The 27720-nt window shown below is 40.6% G+C and overlaps 1 protein-coding gene across 2 annotated transcripts in view; it reads right to left on the bottom strand.

Annotated features, from left to right (window-relative positions):
- The window catches only part of chl1b (cell adhesion molecule L1-like b), a 945006-nt gene that overhangs the window by 17657 nt on the left and 899629 nt on the right, over positions 1–27720 (bottom strand). For both annotated transcript variants that reach the window (XM_063067891.1, XM_063067890.1), the window contains 4 exons: positions 27134–27247; positions 26591–26752; positions 23584–23715; positions 12275–12347 (listed from right to left, as the gene is read on the bottom strand). In XM_063067891.1, the coding sequence (XP_062923961.1) occupies positions 12275–12347; positions 23584–23715; positions 26591–26752; positions 27134–27247 (481 nt within the window). The remainder of the gene's footprint in view (positions 1–12274; positions 12348–23583; positions 23716–26590; positions 26753–27133; positions 27248–27720) is intronic.

Here is a 27720-nt window from a genome sequence, read left to right as displayed (position 1 = left end):
TTTATTTTACATTTAGATAAAGAATAAAAATAAAAGTTTCAATGACATTGAGAAAAGGAAGCTTTACAACCTAGGCTTTTTATCTAAACAATTTAATCATTGGTCAACTCAAGCGCATGTCTGTGCTCCAACTACTAAATGTTGTGAAATGCGGTTTGACGTTGCAATCTATTTTAGATGCTCAAGGATATTGTTCCATTTCCCTAAAGTAACTCCCAAAGCTAAATAAGCATTTCTTGCACACCAAGTCAAAACTCAGACTAGTTAATCTGCTATTAAATACCTAATGGATTGTAATATTATTACCAAGATAAAACACAACTTTCTCCTTAAACTTCTTTAATATTACATTAATTCTTTAATTTGCTGCAGGTGTACAGGTATCTAGTAAAATGGGAAAATAGAAACAAATTTAAACTTCACATTTTCTGTCATGTGAGTTGGACTGTCCGGTGCAGAGCTTGTTTGGTTATATTGGGAACAATACTGCAGGAGTAAGTCAAATTTAAATTAGCTATCAGTTTTAAGATCTGGGACAAATAAAGATCTTCACAAGCTGTAAAATGAAATAAATTGCCAGTTGTTTCATGTAATGGTAGTTCATACTGGTGTGACAGGGATAACTCAAAATAGTACCAAAAACGTCCTTCCTTTTGGCAAATGTCCATTTAACTGATGCACTGCTTGGATGGGGCTGAAATGCTGGGAGCACTCAGGTACTTCCCGAAGCATGATGAGTTAGGTGGAATGAAGTGGAAGCGGTAGGTAACCATAGGTTAAATAAGAAATTTATTAAAAACATACATTCATCCTTCATGATTCATTTGAAGGGTTATGATTATGGTAGAAAAAAATTAGTAACACATGCTTAACACAAAACTGGGTGAAGTACCCCATCCACAGGTTCTGCTTTTGTTTCCTATTTCACTGCTGTATTGAAACAGGTTCTAAATTCTAACTTACACATAACACAAGTTCCAATTAGGAATCTGGACTTGGCTAGATTTCAAAGAAGATACTGGTGTCTGAAACTAGTACCTCACTCCTGATCTAGGCTGCGGGAATCAAGCAGGGCACATATTACATTTATTTTTTCCTAAGTTCCTTATGCCGGGTACCTTTGTCTAAAAAAAAACACTGCATTCTTTTCTGTGTTAATCAAGTCACCACTGCAAAAGTAGTTTAATGCTTTGAATCAATAAAACTGTATGTGTTGAATCGATTTTCCCTTTTTTGCTACACTGTAACTAAGATGCAGTCATGAAGATAACATCAAAATCAAGATCTATACATGTTAAAGATGTAGCATTTAGTGAGAAATGTCATTTATTTCTGCAGTCATAGATCCAGGCTGTCATGGTAGCAGGAGAATATTGATAAATAGCAAAGATGATCGTGATTATCATTGATCATTGAGAGGTGAAATGTTAGCTTTATTTGATTGAATATTCTGTCCCATGCAGACAGTTTAAAAAATGGTGAAGGAAAATTAAGTGCGATCAAAATGAGGGGCCAAAATTGAATTGGCGTGGAAGCGATGTGGCAGATTAAAACCGTACCTATTCAAATTCGTGAAAGCAATGCACAAAATTTGTGCTGTCCATCCATTTTCTATAATTTTAGCATCCAGCACTGCGAAGTGCACCGTTGATCACCTTGTTGCATCAACAGGGGATGGATATCAGAATGGTTGGTATCAGTGCAAGGCAATTTGTGCTTATTAAAGGCAGCCTTCACCTCTTAAAGCAGAGGCGTCTTGTGCCTGGAACCGGCGGTCATTCCAGAAATCTTTGCAGATTGCTGAAGGAGATGGCAAATTATAATATGCAGCCTGGCACCAATTATCAGGCACAATCTGGAGGCCCTGATGACTTATTCCCATTCAAATCCTCACTCCTTTATTCCACAGCTTGCACAATTCACAAAATGTGGCACTGCTGATGGGAGTAAAATGCATATAATAATAGACCTCACGTTATACAGAATTGAACAGAGGAGCCCACAAGCATGTTTGAAAACTGCTCCATGCCTGGATGGGTCCAGAGAGACCCATCACACAACAGGGCTTTATCTGAGGTGGCCTGGTGCACATTGAGCACCATCATGAGTGAGCAGACTTTGCTGCCAACTCTTCAGAACGTTGCTCAGGAGCAGGAGCACGAGCAGCTGTTAAATGAGATGGAGATCATTCCAGATAAACTGATTCCTAAGCTCCGGAACCTGGGCCTTAGCACTCAGATCTGTAGCTTGATCTTCAACTTACTCACAGACAGGACCCAGGCTATAAAAATAGGGGACAAGCTCTCCTCTACAATCACTCTGAGCACTGGTGCCCCACAAGGCTGTGTACTCAGCCCCCTGCTGTACTCACTGTACACCCATAATTGTGTAGCCAAGTTTCCATCGAACTCAATATATAAGTTTGCTGATGACACAACACTTGTAGGCCAAATCTCGGGTAATGATGAGTTTGAGTACAGAGAGGGAATTAAGAACCTGGTGACGTGGTGCGAAGATAATAACCTATCCCTCAACGTCAGCAAGACGAAGGAATTGGTTGTTGTCTTCAGAAGGAGTAGCGGGCCGCATGACCCCATTTTTATATTTGTAATTTTTATAGATGCACTGTAGAAAGCATTCTTGTAGGGTGCATCACAAACTGGTATGGAAGTTGTCCTGTCCAAGACTGGATGAAGCTTCCAAAGATCGTGACCAGAGCCCAGCACATCACACAAACCAATCTTCCGTCCTTGGACTCAATTTACACCACACGCTGTCCGAGCAGTGCTGCCAGGATAATCAAGGACACGACCCACCCAGCCAACACACTTTTCGTCCTTCTTCCCTCCGGGAGAAGGCTCAGGAGCTTGAAGACTCATACGACCAGATTTGGGAACAGCTTCTTTCCAACTGTGATAAGACTGCTGAATGGAACCTGACCCGGATCTGGGCCGTACCCTCCAAATATCCAGACCTGCCTCTCGGTTTTTTTTTGCACTACCTTACTTTCCCTTTTCTATTTTCTATTTATGATTTATAATTTAAATTTTTAATATTTACTATTGATTTGTACTCCAGGGAGCATGAAACGCAGAGTCAAATATCGCTGTGATGATTGTACGCTCTAGTATCAATTGTTTGGCGACAATAAAGTCAAGTAAAGATAGACAGGAGAGGGAAAATGTTTGTCTAGGCTGCGCATGAAAGAACTTTGTCCATGCAAAATAGCAGCTGAATCCCTACCTCCCCAGACATCAAGAGTCCCACTGTCACTGACCATCCACAGTGCTAAAAGCTATTGTAGATGTTTTTAAAAAAATCTACAAAACATCCATTTTGTCAATACCTTTTACATAACTTTCCTAACTAGTTCTCCAATATCATGCTTCACCTCTCTCTTAGTTGAACACTGCTCACTTTCAAAGGAGGAGACAATTAATGTGATCAAAGGATGACCTCAAACAGCTGTTATCAAAAAAATATTTTCAACTCTGTTCCTCAAATGATCTCCTACTGAAACATTCTCCAATTAATTGCTCAAAATTAGACTGAACATTGCTTCCTTTCTTGTTGTGCTGAAAGTACACAATTCAAGAATCACTCCCACTTCTATCATAAACATTTTTATTAAGCCAGCCTATTTTAGGATCATTAAAGACTTTAACTATCGCTATAGTGTAGTTCTTGCATGTTTTAGTACTTCATTTGCAAAGTTCTTGCTTATTTTCCTTCTTGTTACTTGGTTGCATTTAATGCACTTTGAATCAAATGACTTCATTTCTCCAGAAAAATACTGAAAATATGCAAGTTTTTTAAAAATGTATTTACCAATGCATTTCCCTGAGACCAATTCAGAGACTACTACATCTTAGGTCCTGTTTTTAATGCCAATTCATTGATTCCAAAGTGGACCATGACTTCTGGCTATTCCTGTTCTCCTTCCTGCACACTTTCAGCAGAGTTCACATCAGGTGAGATTAGTGTGAGAATGGACACAAATGCCCATGAGTTGTTTTGTCTACAGAATTATGGTACATTTTTAAAGAGCCAAAGGTATGCTCAAAACCGGATTCCTACAAGGTGATGTTCTTTACCATTATTTTCAGTACAGAAATATAGTGTGCAGCTTCTAGACTCTGGTTCCTCCTGACCTGGCTCAATGTATGCCTCACATGGATTTCAGATACTTCTCAAGTTTAAAGTCCCTAAGTTTGGGTTGCCATATTCTATATTTAGTATATGTGAGTTTACTTGAATTCCTGTTTAGCACAGGGAGAGCAGACATTAGACTTAGCTCTACTACAATGTTGGGAAAAATATCATTCCAATTTAGTTGGTTCCAGCTTCTTCTTCTAGTAATGTTTACTGGCGGTTGGCAGACCAATGTAAGGTGCATTACCGCCACCTACTGAGAATCATTCAAGCACACCTTGCTTCTCGAAAGTCTTCCCCAACCTCACCATCCCTTTCACATTGTGTCACTACAACTCCACATAGAACTATGAGCATTAAAATCCCAAAATCATTAGCTAACAATCTATTAGCATTCTATTGTAAGACTAAAAAGCAGAAAAAAAGAAAAAAAGGAAAAAAAAAACTATCAACCCTTCCTTGAATTCTAAACATTATTTACCCCTTAATCATTAATTCAGAATCAGGCTTATTATCACCAGCATGTGACATGAAATTTGTTAACTGAGCAGCAGCAGTTCAATGTAACACATAATCTATCAGAGAAAACAAATAATAATAATAATAATAATAATACATAAAATAAAAATAATAATAAACAAATAAATCAATTATGTATATTGAATAGACTAAAAAACATGCAAAAACTTCTAGTCAAGTCTTTCATCTCTAGATGATTTTCTTGAGCTTTCAACATAATCTTTCTCTGTCCTGCTTTTACAAACATTTGTAGTTTGTGCTGTATAATTTATCACATCTGCCATGAAAGTGACAAACAATCATGCACTTTACACACTGTCTTTAAACTAGATATTAATAGGTCCCATAGTTGGCGCGTGGCCAAGTGTTTAAGGTGTCGGTCTAGTGATCTGAAGGTTGCTAGTTCGAGCCTCGGCTGAGGCAGCATGTTGTATCCTTGAGCAAGGCACTTAACCACACATTGCTCTGCGATGACACCAGTGCCAAGCTGTATCGGCCCTAGTGCCCTTCCCTTGGACAACAAGAGAGGATTGCAGCATGGCCATCTGTCGGTCTTCCATACAACCTTGCCCAGGCTTGCGCCCTGGAAACCTTCCAAGGCACAAATCCATGGTCTCACGAGACTAATGGATGCCTATAATAAGTCCCATTGACATTGTCGTCTGTACTTTCTCCAGAGCCCTATGCATATGATGTGCCCATTCCCACCTGAACACACTGCACTTCCACAGCTTTATTAGATACAGGATATCCTGCATAAGCAGAGCTATGTTCCTCTCCACAGTTGCTAACTTTATCCAAATGCCTTCTGCACAGTTGCCATAATCATGTTCTCCACCACATCTACATCAGTGTTTTTTACCCTTTCACACCGCTGCTACATGACCAAACTTCTGGCATTGAAAACATCTCAGAGAGGATGGCACATAGACTCGAACATATAACTTAAGTTAATCTAGTCCAGCAACTTTTCCCCATCAAATGTGATCAATTTGAAATACCTCTTTAAATAGATGTCAAGACCGAGAATGAATCAGGGCACAGAAGAACATAATCAGGGCATACCTTTTCGACCTAGGCTAAAATGATAGCAACCATCTCAGACATGAGTACTGATACTTTGCATGATAATCTTTTCTTAATAATTACCTGAACTTTGGAACACAAACAGAAACACCTGAATGAGCTGTCATGGAGCATTTGAGCCATTTGTGCAGATATGTATGAATCTATAATATCTGCCCTGCATATATTGCTGAAATTCCTGTACTGCTGATATACAAAACACAATCTTGATCTTTTCTTGAAGGCTCAAATGAACCACAGGCAAAGGGCAAAACCATGGGGAAGTCCACATTAAACAACCCAAGATTTTGAGCCCATCCAGTTCCCATCCACCTAAAACTGAAGCCCTTATGAATACAGTGCTCCCAACACGCGACTAATGATGATGATAGTGGAAGACCAACTTTATGTCCTCTTATGTTAACCCAATAAACCATTGCTAACTGTAACCTGCATAGATGTAAAGGTACTGCACCCATTTCTACCAGTAATGATGAAATTGGGGATGATTTAATAACACTATAACATAATCTCAAAGCTTGTGCTTGAACTTTATTCACTGACACATAAGCAATACATTCATAATTAAAGACGCATCTGATCAAAGAAATATACATTTTCTTAAGTGACCTCCTACTCACACCCAAGTCACACCCAACTAAGCACCTGAGCCAATTAAGGGCCTTATTTTACACTTCTCTAGATTTTTATTCACATGCACCTTCCATGTTAACCTTGTGCCCATCCACATACCAAGAAACTCTACCACTGACTGAATTTTAAAGAGTTATACCATATAACTTGAGATCAATTGAGGGTGTAATGTTCCTTTAGAAAAACAAATAACTTGAATTTTTACAACAGAAAAGTTGAAAATTTAAACCCCCACTGAGTCCTCATTCCTCCAATTCATTAATAGCTGATAGCATTATCCTAACTATATAAGAGCAGGGATGTGATGTTGAGGCTCTATAAGGCACTCGTGAAACAACACTTGGAGTATTGTGTGCCGTTTTGGGCACCTTATTTTAGAAAGGATATAATGACATTGGAGAGGGTTCGGAGAAGATTCACGAGAATGACTCCAGGAAAGAACGGGTTACTGTATGAGGTACGTCTGGCAGTTCTTGGGCTGTATTCCAGTAGAATGAGGGGGGATCTCGTAGAAACATTCCAAATGTTAAAAGGCCTGAATAGATTAGGTATGGCAAAGTTATTTCCCATGGTAAGGGGGTCTAGGACAAGAGGGCACAACTTCGGGATTGAAGGACGTCCATTTAGAACAGAGATGCAGAGAAATTACTATGGTCAGCAGGTGGTAAATCTGTGGAACTTATTGCCATGAGTGGCTGTGGAAGCCAAGTCATTGGGTGCATTTAAGGCAGAGATAGATAGATTCTTGATTGCCCAGGGCATTGAAGGGTATGGGGAGAAGGCAGGGAAGTGCGGATGACTGGAAGAATTGGATCAGTCCATGATTGAGTGGCGGAGCAGACTCGATGGACCAAATGGCCTACTTCAGTTCCTATATCTTATAGTCTTAATTTATATTCCTGCCTTTTTTCCACACTGCACCATTATCAGCACATTACAATTTGGAAATGTCTGAGCCGACATATAAGAAAATATCATTATTTGTAATACAGGTGCACACTCCCTTATCTGAAATTCTGAAATCCAAAAAGCTACGAAAATCAAAGTTTTATTCGCCGACAGCTGACGTCACTCAGGTGTGACTTACTGAAGAAAATAGTGTCGGAACTACCACTGTATATAATTTAAATAAACAGAAAGACAAGCTACTGAAGTTTTATAGTGACAATGACAGTGACGTTCTACATGTATTCCAGTAAGTCATTTACCATGTGTTTGATTTGGTTCGCTTGAAGGTGTATATTTTTATGTTTTATTGAATGTTTTTGTTGGAAATAAAATTTCTCTTGTCATTATTCTGTAAACAATACAGTATAACAACTATTTACATAGCATTTACATTGTATTAGGTATTATAAGTAATCTAGAGATGATTTAAAGTATACGGGAGGATGTGTGCAGGTTTGGTGTGCCACTGGGTCCTAAAGTCCACTGTACTGAGCCAGGTTAAATAAGGGACTTGAGCATATGTGCTTTTTGGTATGGGGGGGGGGGTCTGAAATCCGAAAAATTCTGAATTCCGAAATGCAACTGGCCCCAAGGATTTTGGATAAGGGTTTGTGGACCTGTATTAAAAAGGAGTGGACTACACACATTCCCCTGTGGAGAACCATTCAAACTCAAACTCCTGAGAGAATGTTGTATCTTCCTATCACTAAAAAAATCGTGAATCCAATTGGACATTCTACCACCTATTCCCATCTTCTCCGGTTTAAGTAGCAATCTTTGTGTCCATAACGTATCAGAAGCTTTCTCTACATCAGAGTAAACTGCTACCACTAATTCTTTATTAACTTGGGCCTTCCAAATATCGTATTCCAAACTTAACACTGAGCCGATGGTCATTCTCTCTACAAAATCCAGATTGGTATGTAGATATTCCTCCACGATTTTCCACAAAATAAGAAAGCTTTTACACAACCATTTGTTCCATTGTCTTACATAGATGTGGTTAGCAATATAGGTCTATACCTGGAAGGATCAGATTGATCTTTACCAGGTTCCAATTTAGGGATAACAACCACTAAATTCCAGGAAGCATGAGGTCACGCTTCAACCCATATTGTGTTAAAGAATTTCAAAACCAACCTAGTTTTGAATCCAATAATTGTGTAAACATATTATAACAAATACCATCTTTTCCAGGTGATGCCTGATCAGCACCATTAATAGTCCTTTTAAGTTTGGACAATGTAATTTCAATATCCAAGCAGGAATTGGAACAATCTTTTTTCTTGGTAATTAGAGGATTGCTTTTCAAAACTGTTTCCCTAGAAGACCTATAATTTTACATAAATTGGCTGAAATATGTATACAGATATATGTTTTTGCTAATAATGCTGCCTTTTCAGAGTCAGTAGCTGCAACCACCTCCCCACCATACAAAGCCAGTAGTATCAAGTTTTCTAAATCCAGCCATTTTCTGTATCATACCGCAAGCCTTCCCCACCTCTTTCCCAATGTTGTCACAGTACATTCTTCAATACATTTTCTTTGACCTTCTCACTATTCTAACTATAGCTTAAGCATTTTTATATTGTATGAAAGTTGAATAGGAGTAACATTGCCTGATTTTCTTAAAAGCTCCTTCACAGCTCTTTTGCATTCATCCATTCACCAAGGAATAGCTTTCCTTTTATTATCTCCCAACAATCTAGGAATTGATTCTTTAGCTATTGAGTTGAGTACAGAGCACAAGATATTATTACTCAACTTGATATCCTCCAAAACCAAATAATCAGGAAATCTAATTCACATAAATCATAAAATACATCCCAATTTACCTTATTAAAATTCCATCTGGGGATATAAGATACTTTCTTCTGATATGCATCTATTCCCATTGTACAGATAATTGGAAATGATGACTCCCCACTGTTGTATCATTATACCATTCCTTGTTACACACATCCACCACATCCTCAGATACCAGCGCAAGGTTTATAGCAGAAACAGTGTTATTAAATGAATTAATCCTTGTATTCGTACCGTCATTCAAGCACACAAAGAGAGCTTCCACAACTTACCCATTCACATTTGTGTCAATACAACCCCACATAGCACGATGAGCATTAAAATCCCCTCACCATATAACCTTATTTTTCCCCATTTCCACCCATGCTTTCCAACATATCAGGTGTTAACCTTTCAGAAGGGTTATAAAAATTATTATTTGTACTTTACAATTCTTTCCTCATATTTTAACCACCATTGACTCAGAAACAACCCAATCACCATAACTCAATGTGCTATCCCATTTTTGACAAGATAGCCACTCTTCTTCCGTTACCTATTTTCTGACTGCATTTTATATCAACAGAACCTTGTATCTTAAAATTTAGATAAGATTATAACTAGAATTTCCCGTACACATATAACATTAAGTGTATTTGGTATATCTTCAATAAATTTCTTAAACTCTTGACCATTAACTAATTGGCTTCTAGCATTTCATTGTAAAATTGGAAGAACAATTACCAACATTCTTGGAAGTCTGAACTTCATTTATTTCTCCTTGTAAGGCATTATTGATAACCTCTACAGTTAAGACTTTTATCTCCAGACATTTTTCTACAGCTTTTAATATAATTTTTAATTTCTTCTGTCCTATTTTTAGTTTGTGCTGTACAATTTCTCACATCTGCCATGAAAGTGACATGCTGCCTTTCCAAGCTTTCTTATATAGAGGACAAATAAGCAGAGCTATGCTCTTCTCCACAGTTGCTACATTTTAGCTTAACGCCTTCTGCACAGTTGTCATAATCATGTTCTCCACCACACCTACCACACTATTATTTACCCTTTCACACGGCTGCTACATGACCAGACTTCTGGCATTGAAAACATCTCAGAGGGGGCAGCACTTGGACTCAAACCAGGTAGCTCATGTAACCTAACTTAACGCTACCTAGCAACTTTTGTTTTCCATCAAAACTGAAAAAGCTGTCTGTTCTTACTCCACCACAAAACCCTTTTAAACATTTAGCATCCACTACATTTCCACTGACTAAATTATTTTCAACTTGTTCCATAGATACATCTAGAGCAGTGATTCCCAACCTTCTTTATGCCATAGACCCCTACTATTAACTGAGGGGTTAAAGGACCCCAGGTTGGGAACCACTGATCTGCAAGCACTCCAGAGATTACTCCTCAAAGCCACTGTCACTCAGTATAATTCCTCTGTATTACTTTCCGTCCTCTCACTGTTTTTTAACTGCAAAGCTTTCTCACACTGCTCCTATCTTTACAAAATACTAAGTGCCCCACCTCTTGAAAGCTTTGCCACCAAAATAACTCCTAATGCTTTTTTTCAGATCCTTAATTTAATCAGATTGATATCAGAAACAGATCCACATTCAAAACTCAACAATAACTTAAACTCTTCCTTCCTTCTTTCATTTAAATCCTGTCTATTGCCTTCATCAGTGGACAACAAAAAGCCACTACAATCCTCAATTGGCTGCTTATTTTCCCAATTCCCAGAAACCTACCATATGCCTTCTCCAATACAGCTCCTATCACCCAAAACCACTTCCTGTTTGCCAGTCTTCTCCATTGCTTCCTGCATTTCTATCCCCTCTCCTGCCTGAGAAAAATCTCCCATCATCAGGCTCAGTCATTTTCTCCAACCCCAATCAACAGCTCAGAGTCCCCTGAGCCAGTCTGCCTCTGCACCTGGGAACAATGCCTACATCTGCCCTCCGCACACTTACCCAAAGCCCTAGTCGGTTCTTTTGTTTACTGCTTTTCCTTGAGCTTTGTGGATCCTTAATTCAATTGTTATTCAATGAAGCATAATTGTTTCTCTCAGGTCTGTATAATTGGCAAGTATCCTTCTGCTTATAACAGTTTAATTAAAACTCAATCAGTCCCATCAATAGCAAGCCACAACTATTAATTCCTGGCCATGCTTACTGACAACTGTTAATTATCACTGACTTATATTTTGAGTTTTACATTAATGAGCTATGTTCAACTCCGGCTCAGCTGACTGCACTTTACAATAATGACGACAATGATGATAACGTTGCTAACTGTTAGAATGCGGTCAATTGCACTGCAAGTTCTGGTATCTACGTCTGTGCAAATAAACAGAAAAGCCCAGAAGTCGATGCAAGAGGTTCCCTATTGCTTCACAGGTGTACTGGTATACTTTTCACTGATATATGTGGCACTGACATCAACGTGACAATGTAAAGCAGAGGTACTTATCCAGTTATTCTTTGCTAAAGTTTGCAGAAATGCTTAGGGATGATGCATTGGAGAGTTTATGATTTTTTTAACTATCAAATAAACAATCTGGAAAATTAATTTTACAAGTATAGGGTATTATTTCCTCAGAAGATCGTCAGTATTGTAGATTTAAATGAAGACTAATGTCAGCAAGGAGTATGATAGTTTTAGTTCACCAGAATGTGGAAAACTAGCTATGCCACTTACCTCTATTTGTCACTCTCACAAGTTCCTGTTTACAGATGCAGCACACCTCTTTGCTATGTAGATTCACAAAGCTCAGGTACTATCCTATCATCACATTCATTTCTGAAACAAAAAGTCTCAGCGAAACAGATGTAGGAATCCTAAATATTGTACCAGTCAGATTGTGGATATTGGATTACTGTTGCTATGTAGCCAAGCTAAAAATGGTCATTTATGATATCTGAGTGGTTTCTGATCTAATTTGATTTGACAGGCAGTTTAAAAATAAATAAAGTTAAAGTGCACGGATTTAGCCGAAATTCTCTAATGAGAAGGGGCTGCAACAATGCTTGCAAAGTGTTTAAACATGCCTGGAATTCAAGTAACAAAGCAAAGTTTAATTAGTCAAAAAGTGATAGAACATAAATGATAAAGGTATTTCAAGTTCTCTAAAAATGTTTACCCATATTCTCCAAAAGTCTCGTTTTTCATTGGCCGTGCTTCTGGATCTGCCCGGGCATCTTCCTTATCTTTAACTGGAGAAGTAAATAAAAATACAAAAGATATCATATATCAAACTTTGACACAAGAGATATGGAGATGCTAGAAATCTGGATCAACACACGCAAAGTGCTGAAGAAACTTAGTGCATCCGGGAGCACCTATAGATAAAAATAAAGTTGATGTTTCAGACTGGGACACTAACAAGGAGGACGGCAGAAAAGTAATGGCTGGTGTTTCCGGGGGAAATTCAGAAGGCAGAAGAAAGATGCACCCCAACGATGAAGAAGTATTCTAAAGGGAGGATGAGGTAACCTGTAATGGACAAACGAAGTCAAAGACAGTGTAAAAGCAAAAGAGAGGGCATGTAATGTCGCAAAAATTTGTGGGAAGGTAGAGGATTGGAAACTTTTAATAACCAATAGAAGGCAACTAAAATGCCATAAAGAGAGAAGATGAAATATGAAGGGGGGCTATCCAATAGTATAAAAGAGGATACAAATATATCTTTAGATACATAAGATGTAAAAGAGAGATGAGTGGGGATATCGAACCAGTGGAAAATGACACTAGTAATGGGGGACAAAGAAATGGTGGAGGAACACAATAAGTTTTACATCAGACTTCACTGTGGAAGACACTTGCAATATGCCATAGATTGGAGATTATCAGAAGACAGAGATGAGTGTAGTTGCTATTACTAAGGAGAAAGTGTGTGGGAAGCCGAAATGTCTGAAGGTGGATCAGATGGAATACATCCCAGGGTTTTGAAAGAAGTAGCTGAAGAGATTATGGAGGCATTAATAATGATCCTAGACACTGGAACGGTTCCTTAGGATTGGAAAATTGCAAATGTAAGTCCACTCTTTAAGAAGGGAGGGAGAAGATAATAAATTATAGGCCAATCAGCCTGACTCAGTGGTTGGTAAGATGTTGGAGTTTGTTATTATGGATGAGGTTTCGAGGTATCTGGAAGCACGTGATAAAGTAGGCCAAAGTCGGCACGGTTGCCTTAAGAGAAAACATTGCCTGAGAAATCTGTTGGAATTCTTTGAGGAAGTAACAGGCAAGATAGTCAAAGGAGAGTCAATGGATACTGCTTATTTGGATTTTCAGAAGGCCTTTGACATGGTGCCACAAGTGAGGCTGTTTAACAAAATAAGAGCTGATGGTATTACGGGAAAGGTACTAGAATGGTTAGAAGATTTGCTGACCAGCAGGTAGCAAAAATTGGGAGCAAATGGGGCCTTTTCTGGTTGGCTGCAAGTGACTAGTGTTGTGCCACAGGGGTTGGTGTTGGGACTGCTTCTTTACACATTGTATCTCAATGATTTAGATGAAGGAATTGATGGCATAGTGGCCAAATTTGGAGACAAGTCGAAACCAGGTGAAAGGGCAGGTAGTGTTAAGGAAGCAGGGTACCTTCAGGAGGACGATAAACAGATTGAGGGAACGGGCAAGGAAGTGGCAGATGGAATATAATGTGGCAAAGTGCATGGTCATGTACTTCGGCAGAACGAACAAAGGTGTCAACTAATTTCTAAACATGGAGAAAATTCAAAAACCAGAAGTGAAGACTGTCACAGTGGCGGGGGATTGGGAGCAACGGTGAACCCAAATGCAAGACACATCTTGTGAGGTTAATTAGATATAGTTTATTGTTCGATACCAGGAGAGCAAGGCAGGAGCAGGAATAGCAAACTGGACAAGGACTCAGGATTATGACTAGGCTGGGACCAAGGGTCTGGGCTTGGACTCGGAATCGGCTCCCAGAATAAGAGGAGACATGAAGAGGCTAGGGTATGGACTCTGAGCCCGAGACTGGGCAAGGACCCAGTACCTGGGTCTTGCCTCAGGCTCGGACCCCAGAACCAGACATGGACATGACATGGGCTAGGGAGAGGAAGAACATGGGAACACAGAGCCTCAGTCTCGGGAGAGCAGGTACATGGAACCATGGACACATACACAGAACACAGAGTCGGGACCCCTCCTTGGGTACAGGACATAGGGCCGGGACTCACACACAGAACAGAGAGCCGGGACCCCTCCCTGGGTACAGGACATAGGGCCGGAACTCATGACCCTCTGCGGGGCAACAGCAAGACAGCCTGACTTACCCCACGGAGGCGAGGCCAAGACAAGACAGAACATGACCCCCCCCCCGCGGGGCAACAGCAAGATGGCCAGACTTATCCCCATGGAGGTGAGGACCAAACAAGACAAAACATGACCCCCGTGGAGCAACAGCAAGATTGCCTGACTTACCCAACGGAGACGGGGACAAGACAAGACAAGACGAACACGAATGAACACCAGACAGTACCTATTTAGCTCCGGTGATGTAACTAGACCAAAGTGCAGGTGGGGGCTGCAGACGAGGGCTAGCGGCGAGAGGGGCAGAGAAGGGATTCAGACAAGGGGGTAGGACAGGAAGCACAGACCGACAGGGCCAGGACTTGACTCAGAACTGGCAAGCCTCCAGGGCCAGGACTGGACTTGGTGCTTGAATGCCGCCAGGATCAGGACTTGACTTGGTGCTTGAATGCCACCCGAGCCAGGACTTGACTTGGTGCTTGAATGCCGCCAGGGCCAGGACTTGACTTGGTGCTTGAATGCCGCCAGGGCCAGGACTTGACTTGGTGCTTGAATGCCACCCGAGCCAGGACTTGACTTGGTGCTTGAATGCCGCCGGAACCAGGACTTGACTTGGAGCCTCCGGGTAGTGGCGAGCTCTCGACTCGGCCCGGGAACAGAAGACAGCAGTTCTTGATTCCCTCCGGTGGGTTAACTGACGGACCCACCTTGATGAGGAAACTTTGCAGGCTCACTTTGGTGAGGTAACTGGACTGGGTTGCTCCGGTGAGGAAGGGCACAAATACCGGCACTCGCTTCGGCAGAGACTAGGCTTGCTCCGGCCAGATGATATTGACACACCGTGACTTTGCAGGCGCTCCCGCACCGAACGGCTGAAAGCTGGAGACTATAAACTACCGGTTCAGCCGAGTGTTAATTGCCTCTAATCACCAAAGTCAAGGGACACGGGAAAACAGGGAACCAACGGTCCAGATCGTAACATAAACAAGCTAAATTTAAATGGACCCCGATCCGGACCATGACAAAGACAGACTCAGGAGTCCTCATGCAGGATTCACTGAAGGTTAACCTCCAGATTGAGTCGCTGGTAAGGAAGGGAAATGGAAGATTAGCATTCTTTTTGTGAGGACTAGAATACAAAAGCAAGGATGTACTGCTGATGCTTTATAAGGCATTGGTCAGACCTCACTTGGAATATTGTGTACGGTTTTGGGTCCTTTTCTAAGAAAGAATGAGATGACATTGAAGAGAGTCCAGAGAAGGTTCACAAGAATCATCCTAGGAATGAAAGGGTTAACACATGAGCAGCGTTTGATGGCTCTGGGCCTGTACTCACTGAAGTTTAGAAGAATGAGGGATAACTCATTGAAACATATCGGATATTGAAAGATTTGGATAGAATGGATTTAGAGAGGATGTTTCCAATAGCGGGGGAATCTAGAACCAAAGAGCACAACCTCAGAAATGAGGGACGTCCATTTAGAGTAGAGATGTGGAAATTTTTTTTTAGCCGGAGCATGGTGAATCTATGGAATTTTTTTGCCACAGATGACTGTGTAGGGGAGCACTTTGGTTCCAGTGATCATAACGCCATTAGTTTCAATTTGATCATGGACAAGGATAGATCTGGTCCTAGGGTTGAGGTTCTGAACTGGAAGAAGGCCAAATTTGAAGAAATGAGAAAGGATCTAAAAAGCGTGGATTGGGATAGGTTGTTCTCTGACAAAGATGTGATTGGTAGGTGGGAAGCCTTCAAAGGGGAAATTTTGAGAGTGCAGAGTTTGTGTGTTCCTGTCAGGATTAAAGGCAAATTGAATAGGAATAAGGAATCTTGGTTCTCAAGGGATATTGCAACTCTGATAAAGAAGAAGAGGGAGTTGTATGAAATGTATAGGAAACAGGGGGTAAATCAGGTGCTTGAGGAGTATAAGAAGTGCAAGCAAATACTTAAGAAAGAAATCAGGAGGGCAAAAAGAAGACATGAGGTTGCCTTGGCAATCAAAGTGAAGGATAATCCAAAGAGCTTTTACTAGTATATTAAGAGCAAAAGGATTGTAAGGGATAAAATTGGTCCTCTTGAAGATCAGAGTGGTCGGCTTTGTGCGGAACCAAAGGAAATGGGGGAGATCTTAAATAGGTTTTTTGCGTCTGTATTTACTAAGGAAGCTGGCATGAAATCTATGGAATTGAGGGAATCAAGTAGTGAGACCATGGCAACTGTACAGATTGAAAAGGAGGAGGTGCTTGCTGTCTTGAGGAAAATTAAAGTGGATAAATCCCCGGGACCTCACAGGGTGTTCCCTCAGACCTTGAAGGAGACTAGTGTTGAAATTGCGGGGGCCCTGGCAGAAATATTTAAAATGTCGCTGTCTACGGGTGAAGTGCCGGAGGATTGGAGAGTGGCTCATGTTGTTCCGTTGTTTAAAAAAGGATTGAAAATTAATCCGGGAAATTATAGGCCGGTGAGTTTAACGTCAGTAGTAGGTAAGTTATTGGAGGGAGTACTAAGAGACAGAATCTACAAGCATTTGGATAGACTGGGGCTTATTAGGGAGAGTCAACATGGCTTTGTGCGTGGTAGGTCATGTTTGACCAATCTGTTGGAGTTTTTTGAGGAGGTTACCAGGAAAGTGGATGAAGGGAAGGCAGTGGATATTGTCTACATGGACTTCAGTAAGGCCTTTGACAAGGTCCCGCATGGGAGGTTAGTTAGGAAAATTCAGTCGCTGGGTATACATGGAGAGGTGGTAAATTGGATTGGACATTGGTTTGATGGAAGAAGCCAGAGAGTGGTGGTAGAGAATTGCTTCTCTGAGTGGAGGCCTGACTAGTGGTGTGCCACAGGGATCAGTGCTGGGTCCATTGTTATTTGTCATCTATATCAATGATCTGGATGATAATGTGGTAAATTGGATCAGCAAATTTGCTGATGATACAAAGATTGGAGGTGTAGTAGACAGTGAGGAAGGTTTTCAGAGCCTGCAGAGGGAATTGGACCAGCTGGAAAAATGGGCTGAAAAATGGCAGATGGAGTTTAATACTGACAAGTGTGAGGTATTGCACGTTGGAAGGACAAACCAAGGTAGAACATACAGGGTTAATGATAAGGCACTGAGGAATGCAGTGGAACAGAGGGATCTGGGAATACAGATACAAAATTCCCTAAAAGTGTCGTCACAGGTAGATAGGGTCGTAAAGAGAGCTTTTGGTACATTGGCCTTTATTAATCGAAGTATTGAGTATAAGACCTGGAATGTTATGATGAGGTTGTATAAGGCATTGGTGAGGCCGAATCTGGAGTATTGTGTTCAGTTTTGGTCACCAAATTACAGGAAGGATATAAATAAGGTTGAAAGAGTGCAGAGAAGGTTTACAAGGATGTTGCCGGGACTTGAGAAACTCAGTTACAGGGAAACGTTGAATAGATTAGGACTTTATTCCCTGGAGCGTAGAAGAATGAGGGGAGATTTGATAGAGGTATATAAAATTATGATGGGTATAGATAGTGAATGCAAGCAGGCTTTTTCCACTGAGGCAAGGGGAGAAAAAAAACAGAGGACATGGGTTAAGGGTGAGGGGGGAAAAGTTTAAAGGGAACATTAGGGGGGGCTTCTTCACACAGAGAGTGGTGGGAGTATGGAATGAGCTGCCAGACGAGGTGGTAAATGCGGGTTCTTTTTTAACATTTAAGAATAAATTGGACAGATACATGGATGGGAAGTGTATGGAGGGATATGGTCCGTGTGCAGGTCAGTGGGACTAGGCAGAAAATGGTTCGGCACAGCCAAGAAGGGCCAAAGGGCCAAAGGCCCTGTTTCTGTGCTGTAGTTTCTATGGTTCTATGCTTCTATGGACTGTGCAGGCCAAGTCATTGGATATATTTAAGGAGGAGGTTGATCAGTTGATCGTTATTCAGGGTGTCAAAGGTTAAGGTGAGAAACGTGTGAGACTGGATGTTAATTACTTGGATTTTCAGAAGGCTTTTGATAGCGGGTCACACATAAACAAGACAGGAGCCCATGGTGTAACAGAAAAGGTACTAGCCTGGATAGAGGATTGGCTGACTTGCGGACAGCAAAGAGCATGAATAAAGGAATAAAATTGCACTCAACTTCAGTAAGACTAAAGAACTGATTGTGGACTTCAGAAAGGGTATGATGAGGTAACAGACACCAGTCCTCGTAGAGGGATCAGAAGTGATGTCAGTGAGCAACTTCAGGTTGCTGGGTGTCAATATCTCTGAGAACCTAACGTGGATCCAGTATATTGATGCAGCTACAAAGCAGGTAAGTGAGCAGCTATATTTCTTTAGGAGTTTGAGGAGATTCGGTATGTCACCAGAAATACTCACAAATTTCCACAGATGTACTGTTGAGAGCACTCTAACTGTCTTCATCAGCTTCTGATACGGGGTGGCGGGGGGCGTCTACTGCACAGGACCGAAGTAAGCTGCACGGAGTTGTAAAATTAGTCAGCTCCATCATGCGCACTAGCCTCCATAGCATCCAGGACATCCTTAAGGACTGGTGCCACAAAGAGGGGGTCATTAAGGACCCCCACCACCCAGGACATGCCCGCTTCTCATTGCTACCATCAGGAAGGAGGTGCAGAAGCATGGAGGCACACAGTCAATAATTCAAGAACAGCTTCTTCCTCTCTGCCATTCAATAATTTTCAGAAGGCCTTTGATAGATGGCATTGAACCATGAATACTACCTCACTACTGGTGTTTTATTTCTATTTTTGCACTACTTACTTAATTTATCTATTTAATATAGAGTTACTGTAATTCAGTTTTATTTATTATTATGTACTGAATTGTACTGCTGCCACAAAGTTAACAAATTTCACGACACCTGCTGGGGATGTTAAACCTGATTCTGATTCTGAAGAGGGATTTTTATGTTTGGTTGCTGGTGACTAGAATACCTGGCGTTCCACAGTGGTTGGAGTTGGATCTGCTACTTTCACATTACACTGTATGTTAATGTTCTGCATGATGGAACTGATGGCTTTCTGGTCAAACTCCATGCAGCTTACTTCAGTCCTGTGCAGTAGCGCCCCCCCCCACCCCCTGACCCTGTATCAGATGGTGAGTGCTCTCAACAGTACATCTGTAGAAATTTGCAAGTATTTTTGGTGACATACCAAACCTCCTCAAGCTCCTAAAGAAATATACCTGCAGATGACGCAAAGATAGGTGGAGGGGCTGCGATTATTCAGGGCAGAGGAATGCAGCATAGGGAAGTGTATGATCATCCTCACTGGCGTAGATTCTTTTCAGAAATTGGAGGTGCAAAGGGACTCAGGAATTCCTGGTGCAGGATTCCCTCAAGGTTAACTTGCAAGTTAAGTCGGCAGTAAGGAGTGCAAATGCAATGTTTGCATTTATCTTGAGAGCACTGGAATATAAAATCAAGGACAAAATGATGAGGCTTAATAGGGCATTGTTTAAACCACATCTGAAGTACTGAGAACAACAGGAATTCTGCAGATGCTGGAAATTCAAGCAACACACATAAAAGTTACTGGTGAACGCAGCAGGCCAGGCAGCATTTCTAGGAAGAGGTGCAGTCGATGTTTCAGGCCGAGACCCTTCGTCAGGACTTGCAGTCGACGTTTCAGGCTGAGACCCTTCGTCAGGACCCTTCGTCCTGACGAAGGTTCTCAGCCTGAAACGTCGACTGCACCTCTTCCTAGAGATGCTGCCTGGCCTGCTGCGTTCACCAGCAACTCTAAAGTACTGAGAGTAGTTTGGGGACCCATAGCCAAGGAAAGACCATAAGACATAAGACATAGGAGCGGAATTAGGCCATTCAACCCATCGAGTCCGCTCCACCATTTCATCATGGCTGATCCCAGATCCCATTCAACCCCATACACATGCCCACTCACCATATCCCTTGATGCCCTGATCAATCAGGAATCTATCAACTTCTGCTTTAAATATGCCTACGGACTTGGCCTCCACTGCAGTCTGTGGCAGAGCATTCTACAGATTCACCACTCTTCGGCTAAGTAAAATCCTCTTTACTTCTGTTCTAAAAGGTTACCCTTCAATTTTGAGGCTGTGTCCTCTAATTCTAGATACTCCCACCAGAGGAAACATCCTCTCCACATCCACCTTATCTATTCCTTATAACATTCGGTAGGTTTCAATGAGATCCCCACGCATTCTTCTAAATTCCAGTGAGTACAGGCTCAAAGCTGCCAGACACTCCTCATATGTTAACCCCTTCACTCCCAGAATCATCCTCATGAACCTCCTCTGGACTCACTCCAATGACAATACATCCTTTCTGAGATAAGGGGCCCAAAAGTGTTGACAATACTCCAAATGTGACCTGATCAGTGTCTTATAAAGCTTCAGCATTATCTCCATGTTCTTGTATTCTGTTCCCCTTGAAATAAATGCTAACATTGCATTTCTCTTCTTTACCACAGACTCAGCCTGTAAATTAACCTTCTGGGAGTCTTGCATGAGGAATCCCAATTCCTTTTGCATTTCTGATGTTTGAATTTTCTCCCCATTTAGATAATAGTCTGCACTTTTGTTCTTTTTACCAAAATACATTATCATACATTTCCCAACACTGTATTCCGTCTTCCCTTTTTTCCCCATTCTTCCAATTTATCTAATCCTATTGCAATCACATTGCTTCCTCAGCACTACCTACCCCTCCACCTATCTTTGCATCATCTGCAGACTTTGTCACAAAGCCATCAATTCCACTATCCAAATCATTGACAAACAATATGAAAAGTAGCGGTCCCAATACTGACAACTGAGGAACACCACTAGTCACCGGCAGACAACCAGAAAGGGTCCCTTTTATTCTCATTCGCTGCCTCCTACCTGTCAGCCATTCCTCAATCCACACCAGTATATTTTCCGTAACACCACAGGATTTTATCTTGTTAAGCTGCCTCATGTGTGGCACCTTATCAAATGCTTCCTGAAAATCCAAATAAATGAGATCCACTGCTTCTCCTGTGTCCAGCCTGCGTGTTACTTCCTTAAAAAATACTAACAGATTTGTCAGGCAAGATTTCCCCTTTTCAGAAACCATGCTGACTTTGTCTTATTTTATCATTAGTCACCAGGTACCCCAAAACCTTGTCCTTAATAACGGACTCCAACACTTTCCCAACCATTGAGGTTAGGCTAACTGGCTATAATGTTCTCTCTTCTGTCTTCCTTCCTTCTTAAAGAATGGAATGACATTTGCAATTTTCTGATCCTCTAGGACCATGCCAGAATCAAGTGATTCTCGAAAGATCATGACCAATGCATCCATTATCTCTTCAGCAACTTCTTTCAGGACTCCCCGATGTAGACCATCTGGTCCAGGTGACTTATCCACCTTAAGACCTTTCAGTTTGCTTAGCATTTGAGTAGATCCAGAAGATTTATAAGAATGATCCCAGGGATGAAAAAGTTAATGTAGGAAGGTGTTTTATGACCTCGGGTCTGTAGCTGCTGAAGATTTAGAAGGTTGAGGGGCAATCTCATTGAAACCTATTGAATACTGAAAGGCCTCGATAGACTGGAGCTGGAGAGGATGTTTCTTATAGTAGGTGAGTCTAAGATCAGAAGGGACAGCCTCAGGATAGAGAAATATTAGATTAGATTAGATCCAACTTTATTGTCATTGTGCTGAGTACAGATACAAAGCCAATGAAATGCATTTAGCATCTGACCAGACAAGCAAAGAATAGTGTTATTTACAAAATAACTGCGAATAAAAAAAGTGCTACAGCACACAAATATAAAAGTACTGAGACAGTACAATACGGATGCAATACTGAATATCGCTTTAGAACAGAGATATGAGGAATGTCTTTAGCCAGAGGGAGGTGAATCTGTGAAATTTATTGCTACAGATGTCTGTGGAGGCCAAGTCATTTGGTATATTTAAAGCAGAGGTGGATAGGTTCTTGATTGGTCAGGGTGTCAAAGGTAACAGGGAGAAGGCAGCAGAATGGTGCAGAGAGGAAAAAAAATCAATCAGACTTGATGGGCAAAATAGCTAATGTTGTTCCAATGTCTAATGGCCTTATGTTCTTAAAATCAGAATAAATCCATGAACTTGAAACATGAACAAAGCACTATGAAACCAGCATCTTATTTCTGTTATCTATGTGCTAATTGACATCATTAATATCACCATTGTTTCTATTAATTTGATCATTTTTTCCAATCGATTACTCAAGTCAAAGACTTAAGTTATTACCATACTGACTAAACAAAAATGTAGGTTAAAAGGAACATCACCATACTGCTTCAATTTGAAATGAACTTTGCCTGTATTCAAGTTAGTTATAAATTCAAGTAACGTTTTGTCTCCCTTAGAAAATCACTTTTTTATTGCATTTTAATAAGCAATTAACAAAGTGTATGAATAATTGATGGCCTTACGTTTTTGTAATGAATTTAGAGATATTTTAGAAAATTCACAACATCACATACTGGACAGTATCTGTAAGTAGGCCATTACAGGGAACCATTAATGTGATGGTTTTCATTCTAAATGTTTACAAAGACACCTTCAACAATAGACTTCTATATAAATGCCTGCTGATATTGAAGGGAAATAGCATGCTCAAGGTCTTTCAGAAGTTGATCTGCAATGATTTTACATAACAGTATCTTGGTTAAGGATAATCTCTTGGTTAAAGGAGATTAGAGGATGAGGTTAATGGTATCATTTTCTCAATTTATTTGTCAAAATAGATTTGGAAATAAAATGGTGATTTTGGAAGCAAGGCCTGTGATGGTGGTGAAAGAGGAGTATCTCTAATGTACCTGCTGAGGAACTTGGGAGCCTCCATTCCAAAGCTGGACACGGTAATTTATTTTAAGAAAGATGCTGCAGAGCTGTTGCACAGATTCTAATTTCATTATCTATGCAAAAGTGATACAATGAAACAACCATTAATTAATTGTAATTAGATGATATTTAATTGTGGACTATTGAAGGGTTAAATCAAATTTTAAAAGGTACTATTTTCATGCCTAACTATCCAGACTAATGTTTAAACCTGTTCTGATGACCTTTTCTTTCCTCTTGGGCCTTACGTTCCCTCAGTTAGAACCAGCATACCTCCTTTATATTTGTAGTCAGTGTTTTTTTGTACAGTCATGCATGCAGAATAATAAAATTTAGTGCATACCTGAATATTTTCCTCCTTTGTTTCTCTTTATGAAGCAAGCAATTAGTAAAATCAAGGTAAGGAGAGCCACAGCACACATTAGGCCAATAAACCATCCTTGTGTAGAAATTCCTCTGTGTATTCCTGCATAAGCTGTGGTGGGCCATATAATTAATCATTAAGAAAAGAAGCATTTAGTAGAATTAAATGATCATTTTAACCATCAGAAAAAAAAGATAAAATGCAAGACAAATTGTTACAACTTTATGCAATTGTTATGTCATCTATCATTTTTACCCATCAGCCTAATCTAAATGTCAGGAATTGTTACATTTTGGAGATTTAAACTTTCATAATAGAAAATGATTATTTATTTTATATATCCATGCAAAATATGTCTAACCTGGCAATGAATTACAAGAATAAAATTTCACATGCTTCAATGGGAAATTATACCCTTGAAATATGTTTTATTGGAACAAACACAATCATTGATGTCATTTGGCACAATGCCCACATTAAAGGGTAAATGAGAAAAAATGCAGGCAAACTCAACTTCGAATTTACTTAAAGAAGAACATAACTCATCTACATTCCAAATATAACCTGACTACCGAGAATGATTCTTGGCCATTGATATCATTACTGCAATGACGTTTAGGCAGTGGACAACCAGCCTTTGGTTCCCTTCTAACTCTATTCTAGATGTCCATGAAGCCACATAAGACCTGAGAAAAGCAAGCTGTCACAGTTACATCCTGAAAATACAATTATGCGTAACATTGTGTGTAATAACCATTTCTTCCCTATTAGATAAGAATTTAAGCAAACTGTTCTTGACATCTGCTTTACAAATACATAAAAATTATTCAGGGAATTGAGAATAGGTTTGAAATTCAAAAGGAATCCTGAATTATACTGTGTGCTTGGATATTCATTAGGTTGATTCATTCACTGCTATCTCATCATGTATGAATTTGGCTTGAAATACCAGTCATGAATGAATTATAAAGCATGGCAGTAAGAACCAGTCAGGGGAGGGGAAGGCTCAGCAGTTCATGCACAACAATGCTCATAAGTTAACAAAAAGCAAGTTAATCTAACAGAAGAGCAGCAAAGCATAAAGAAAGGCAAAGAACTAAACATAATGTGCAGCTGGACCTTTGTCCCAATATAATTCATGCAAATATGTGCTTTCCTGTACCTTGTGCTGACATGGTTATTTTTGTAATCTTAAACATAAATATTTGTTTCCATAGCAACAACAATACTTTTAAATACAAGTTTAGATTTCCCTCAGTGGCGGAGCAAAACTTAGCCAATTGTATTGGGCTGAAAGGGGTTTGAGAGGAGACAATGTTGGAGGGATACAGCAGGAATTCTGCAGATGCTGGAAATTCAAGCAATACACATAAACGTTGCTGGTGAACGCAGCAGGCCAGGCAGCATCTCTAGGAAGCGGTGCAGTCGACGTTTCAGGCCGAGACCCTTCATCAGGACTAACTGAAGGAAGAGTGAGTAAGGGATTTGAAAGTTGGAGAGGGAGGGGGAGATCCAAATTGAAAGGAGAAAACAGGAGGGGGAGGGATGGAGCCAAGAGCTGGACAGGTGATAGGCAAAAGGGATACGAGAGAATCATGGGACAGGAGGTCTGGGAAGAAAGACAAGGGGGGGGGACCCAGAGGATGGGCAAGGGGTATATTCAGAGGGACAGAGGGAGAAAAAGGAGAGTGAGAGAAAGAATGTGTGTATAAAAATAAGTAACAGATAGGGTACGAGGGGGAGGTGGGGCATTAGCGGAAGTTAGAGAAGTCGATGTTCATGCCATCAGGTTGGAGGCTACCCAGACGGAATATAAGGTGTTGTTCCTCCAACCTGAGTGTGGCTTCATCTTTACAGTAGAGGAGGCCGTGGATAGACGTGTCAGAATGGGAATGGGATGTGGAATTAAAATGTGTGGCCACTGGGAGATCCTGTTTTCTCTGGCGGACAGAGCGTAGGTGTTCAGCAAAGCGGTCTCCCAGTCTGCGTTGGGTCTCGCCAATATATAAAAGGCCACATTGGGAGCACCGGACGCAGTATATCACCCCAACTGACTCACAGGTGAAGTGTTGCCTCAATTGGAAGGACTGTTTGGGGCCCTGAATCGTGGTAAGGGAGAAGCCACACTCAGGTTGGAGGAACAACACCTTATATTCAGTCTGGGTAGCCTCCAACCTGATGGCATGAACATCAACTTCTCTAACTTCCGCTAATGCCCCACCTTCCCCTCGTACCCCACCTGTTACTTATTTTTATACACACATTCTTTCTCTCACTCTCCTTTTTCTCCCTCTGTCCCTCTGAATATACCCCTTGCCCATCCTCTGGGTCCCCCCCCCCTTGTCTTTCTTCCCGGATCTCCTGTCCCATGATCCTCTCGTATCCCTTTTGCCTATCACCTGTCCAGCTCTTGGCTCCATCCCTCCCCCTCCTGTCTTCTCCTATCAATTTGGATCTCCCCCTCCTCCTCCAACTTTCAAATCCTTTACTCACTCTTCCTTCAGTTAGTCCTGACGAAGGGTCTCGGCCTGAAACGTCGACTGCACCTCTTCCTACAGATGCTGCCTGGCCTGCTGCGTTCACCAGCAACTTTTATGAATATTGGAAGGATAATGGTTTGCTGCTGGTAATGATCTGCTGGATACCATACAAAAAAAATGTTGCTTTTTCAAGGAGATGGCATAATTGGCAACTGGTCGTGTTTATTGACTGAAGATCAGGCCAGGAAATGCGTACATTTGCCAGCCAAATCTGGAATGCAAAATCGGGTTTTGTAGGTCATCCAAACAAAGAAAGTGTGAGGGATGATGATGGGGAAGTTATTGTGAGTGAGTCTTACACTTCAGTCATTTTGGCCCAAGGCCTCCAACTCCCACCAACACTGTTTCCAATCCCACAATGAGCTCCGCCACTGTTTCTTCATTCTGTTTTGTTTTCGCATCTGAAAAGATAGCTGACTAGATTTTAAATGGGACCAGTGCCTCACCTTTTCCCCTGGTTTCTATAACATCTTCAAAAATGCTAGTGTTATCAAACCAGTTCTTAGCCATAAGTCGGATTGTATATTCAGTTCCAGGTTCTAGCCCTCCTAAGATGTGGAAATTTTGTGAAACATTTACTGCGTCTGAAATCTTCCATTTACCTTTACCTATGGAAATTGCATTAAGAAAATTAACTCCAACACAATGGTCAGGATTTTAAACCCAAAACAACTCAAGAATAGGCAAGTTAAAATATAAAATTTAATGCCACACTTAACACTGCATTCTAATACTTTTTAAAATGCCATCATGGGCATATGTTATTGGTAACTATAACAATACATATTAAAAAGGAAAAATACATTCTTTTAGTTATCATAAAACATAGCCTGTAGCTGCTGCTAATTTGAGAGCAAGTTATAAAGAAGTTAACTGTGTTGATCTGCTTCATTAATCATAGTTAGCAGGGCTAGTAGGAAAGCTACATTAATAGGTCCAGAGGGATCGCTCTACAATTTCTGCAGAATTAGAAATGGAGAACAGCTTACGGTTATTCATGTATGCAACATAAAATTCAGAAGCTGCATGTCCCATTCCTGGAATCCAGCTGATGTTTGCATATGTTGCACTTACAGAAGAACTGATGTTCAGCAAGACAGGAACTATTGAATAAGTAACAAGACAAGCAATATTCCATTAATGCAGCATTGTTATTTGCAGATAGAGGAAAGTGAAGAGGAGAGTTAGATTACAACTTTGTCAATAGCATGCACACTTTAGGGTTTGTAATTAAAGATCAGATAAAGCAGTGCTGGGGAGCTGCTTGAAGCTGATTAGATTCCGGCCTGAAAATCAACAGTAAGTGCTTGTTTGTCATGGCATTTAAATTAATTTTAAACCCTGACATACTGCAGGATGAAACAAAGCAATAACTATGAATCAAAAACAATAAACATTTAATTTTTACAAATTAGTTTCTATTGCTGCCTGACAGATTAATCTTTGAGAAGAATGACAATGCAGGCTGAATTAGAGCTAATTGATACAAGATCAAATTCAAATATTTTCATTTGAAATTTAGAAGCTCCAGAACATCCAACACCACAATATTCCATTCTGCAGTAAAGTGTCAGCA

Source organism: Mobula hypostoma, chromosome 15 (genome assembly GCF_963921235.1).
Source record: "Mobula hypostoma chromosome 15, sMobHyp1.1, whole genome shotgun sequence".
NCBI lineage: Eukaryota > Metazoa > Chordata > Chondrichthyes > Myliobatiformes > Myliobatidae > Mobula > Mobula hypostoma.
The sequence above is the reverse complement of the archived record's forward strand: the minus strand, read 5'-3'. Positions and strand labels throughout refer to the sequence as shown.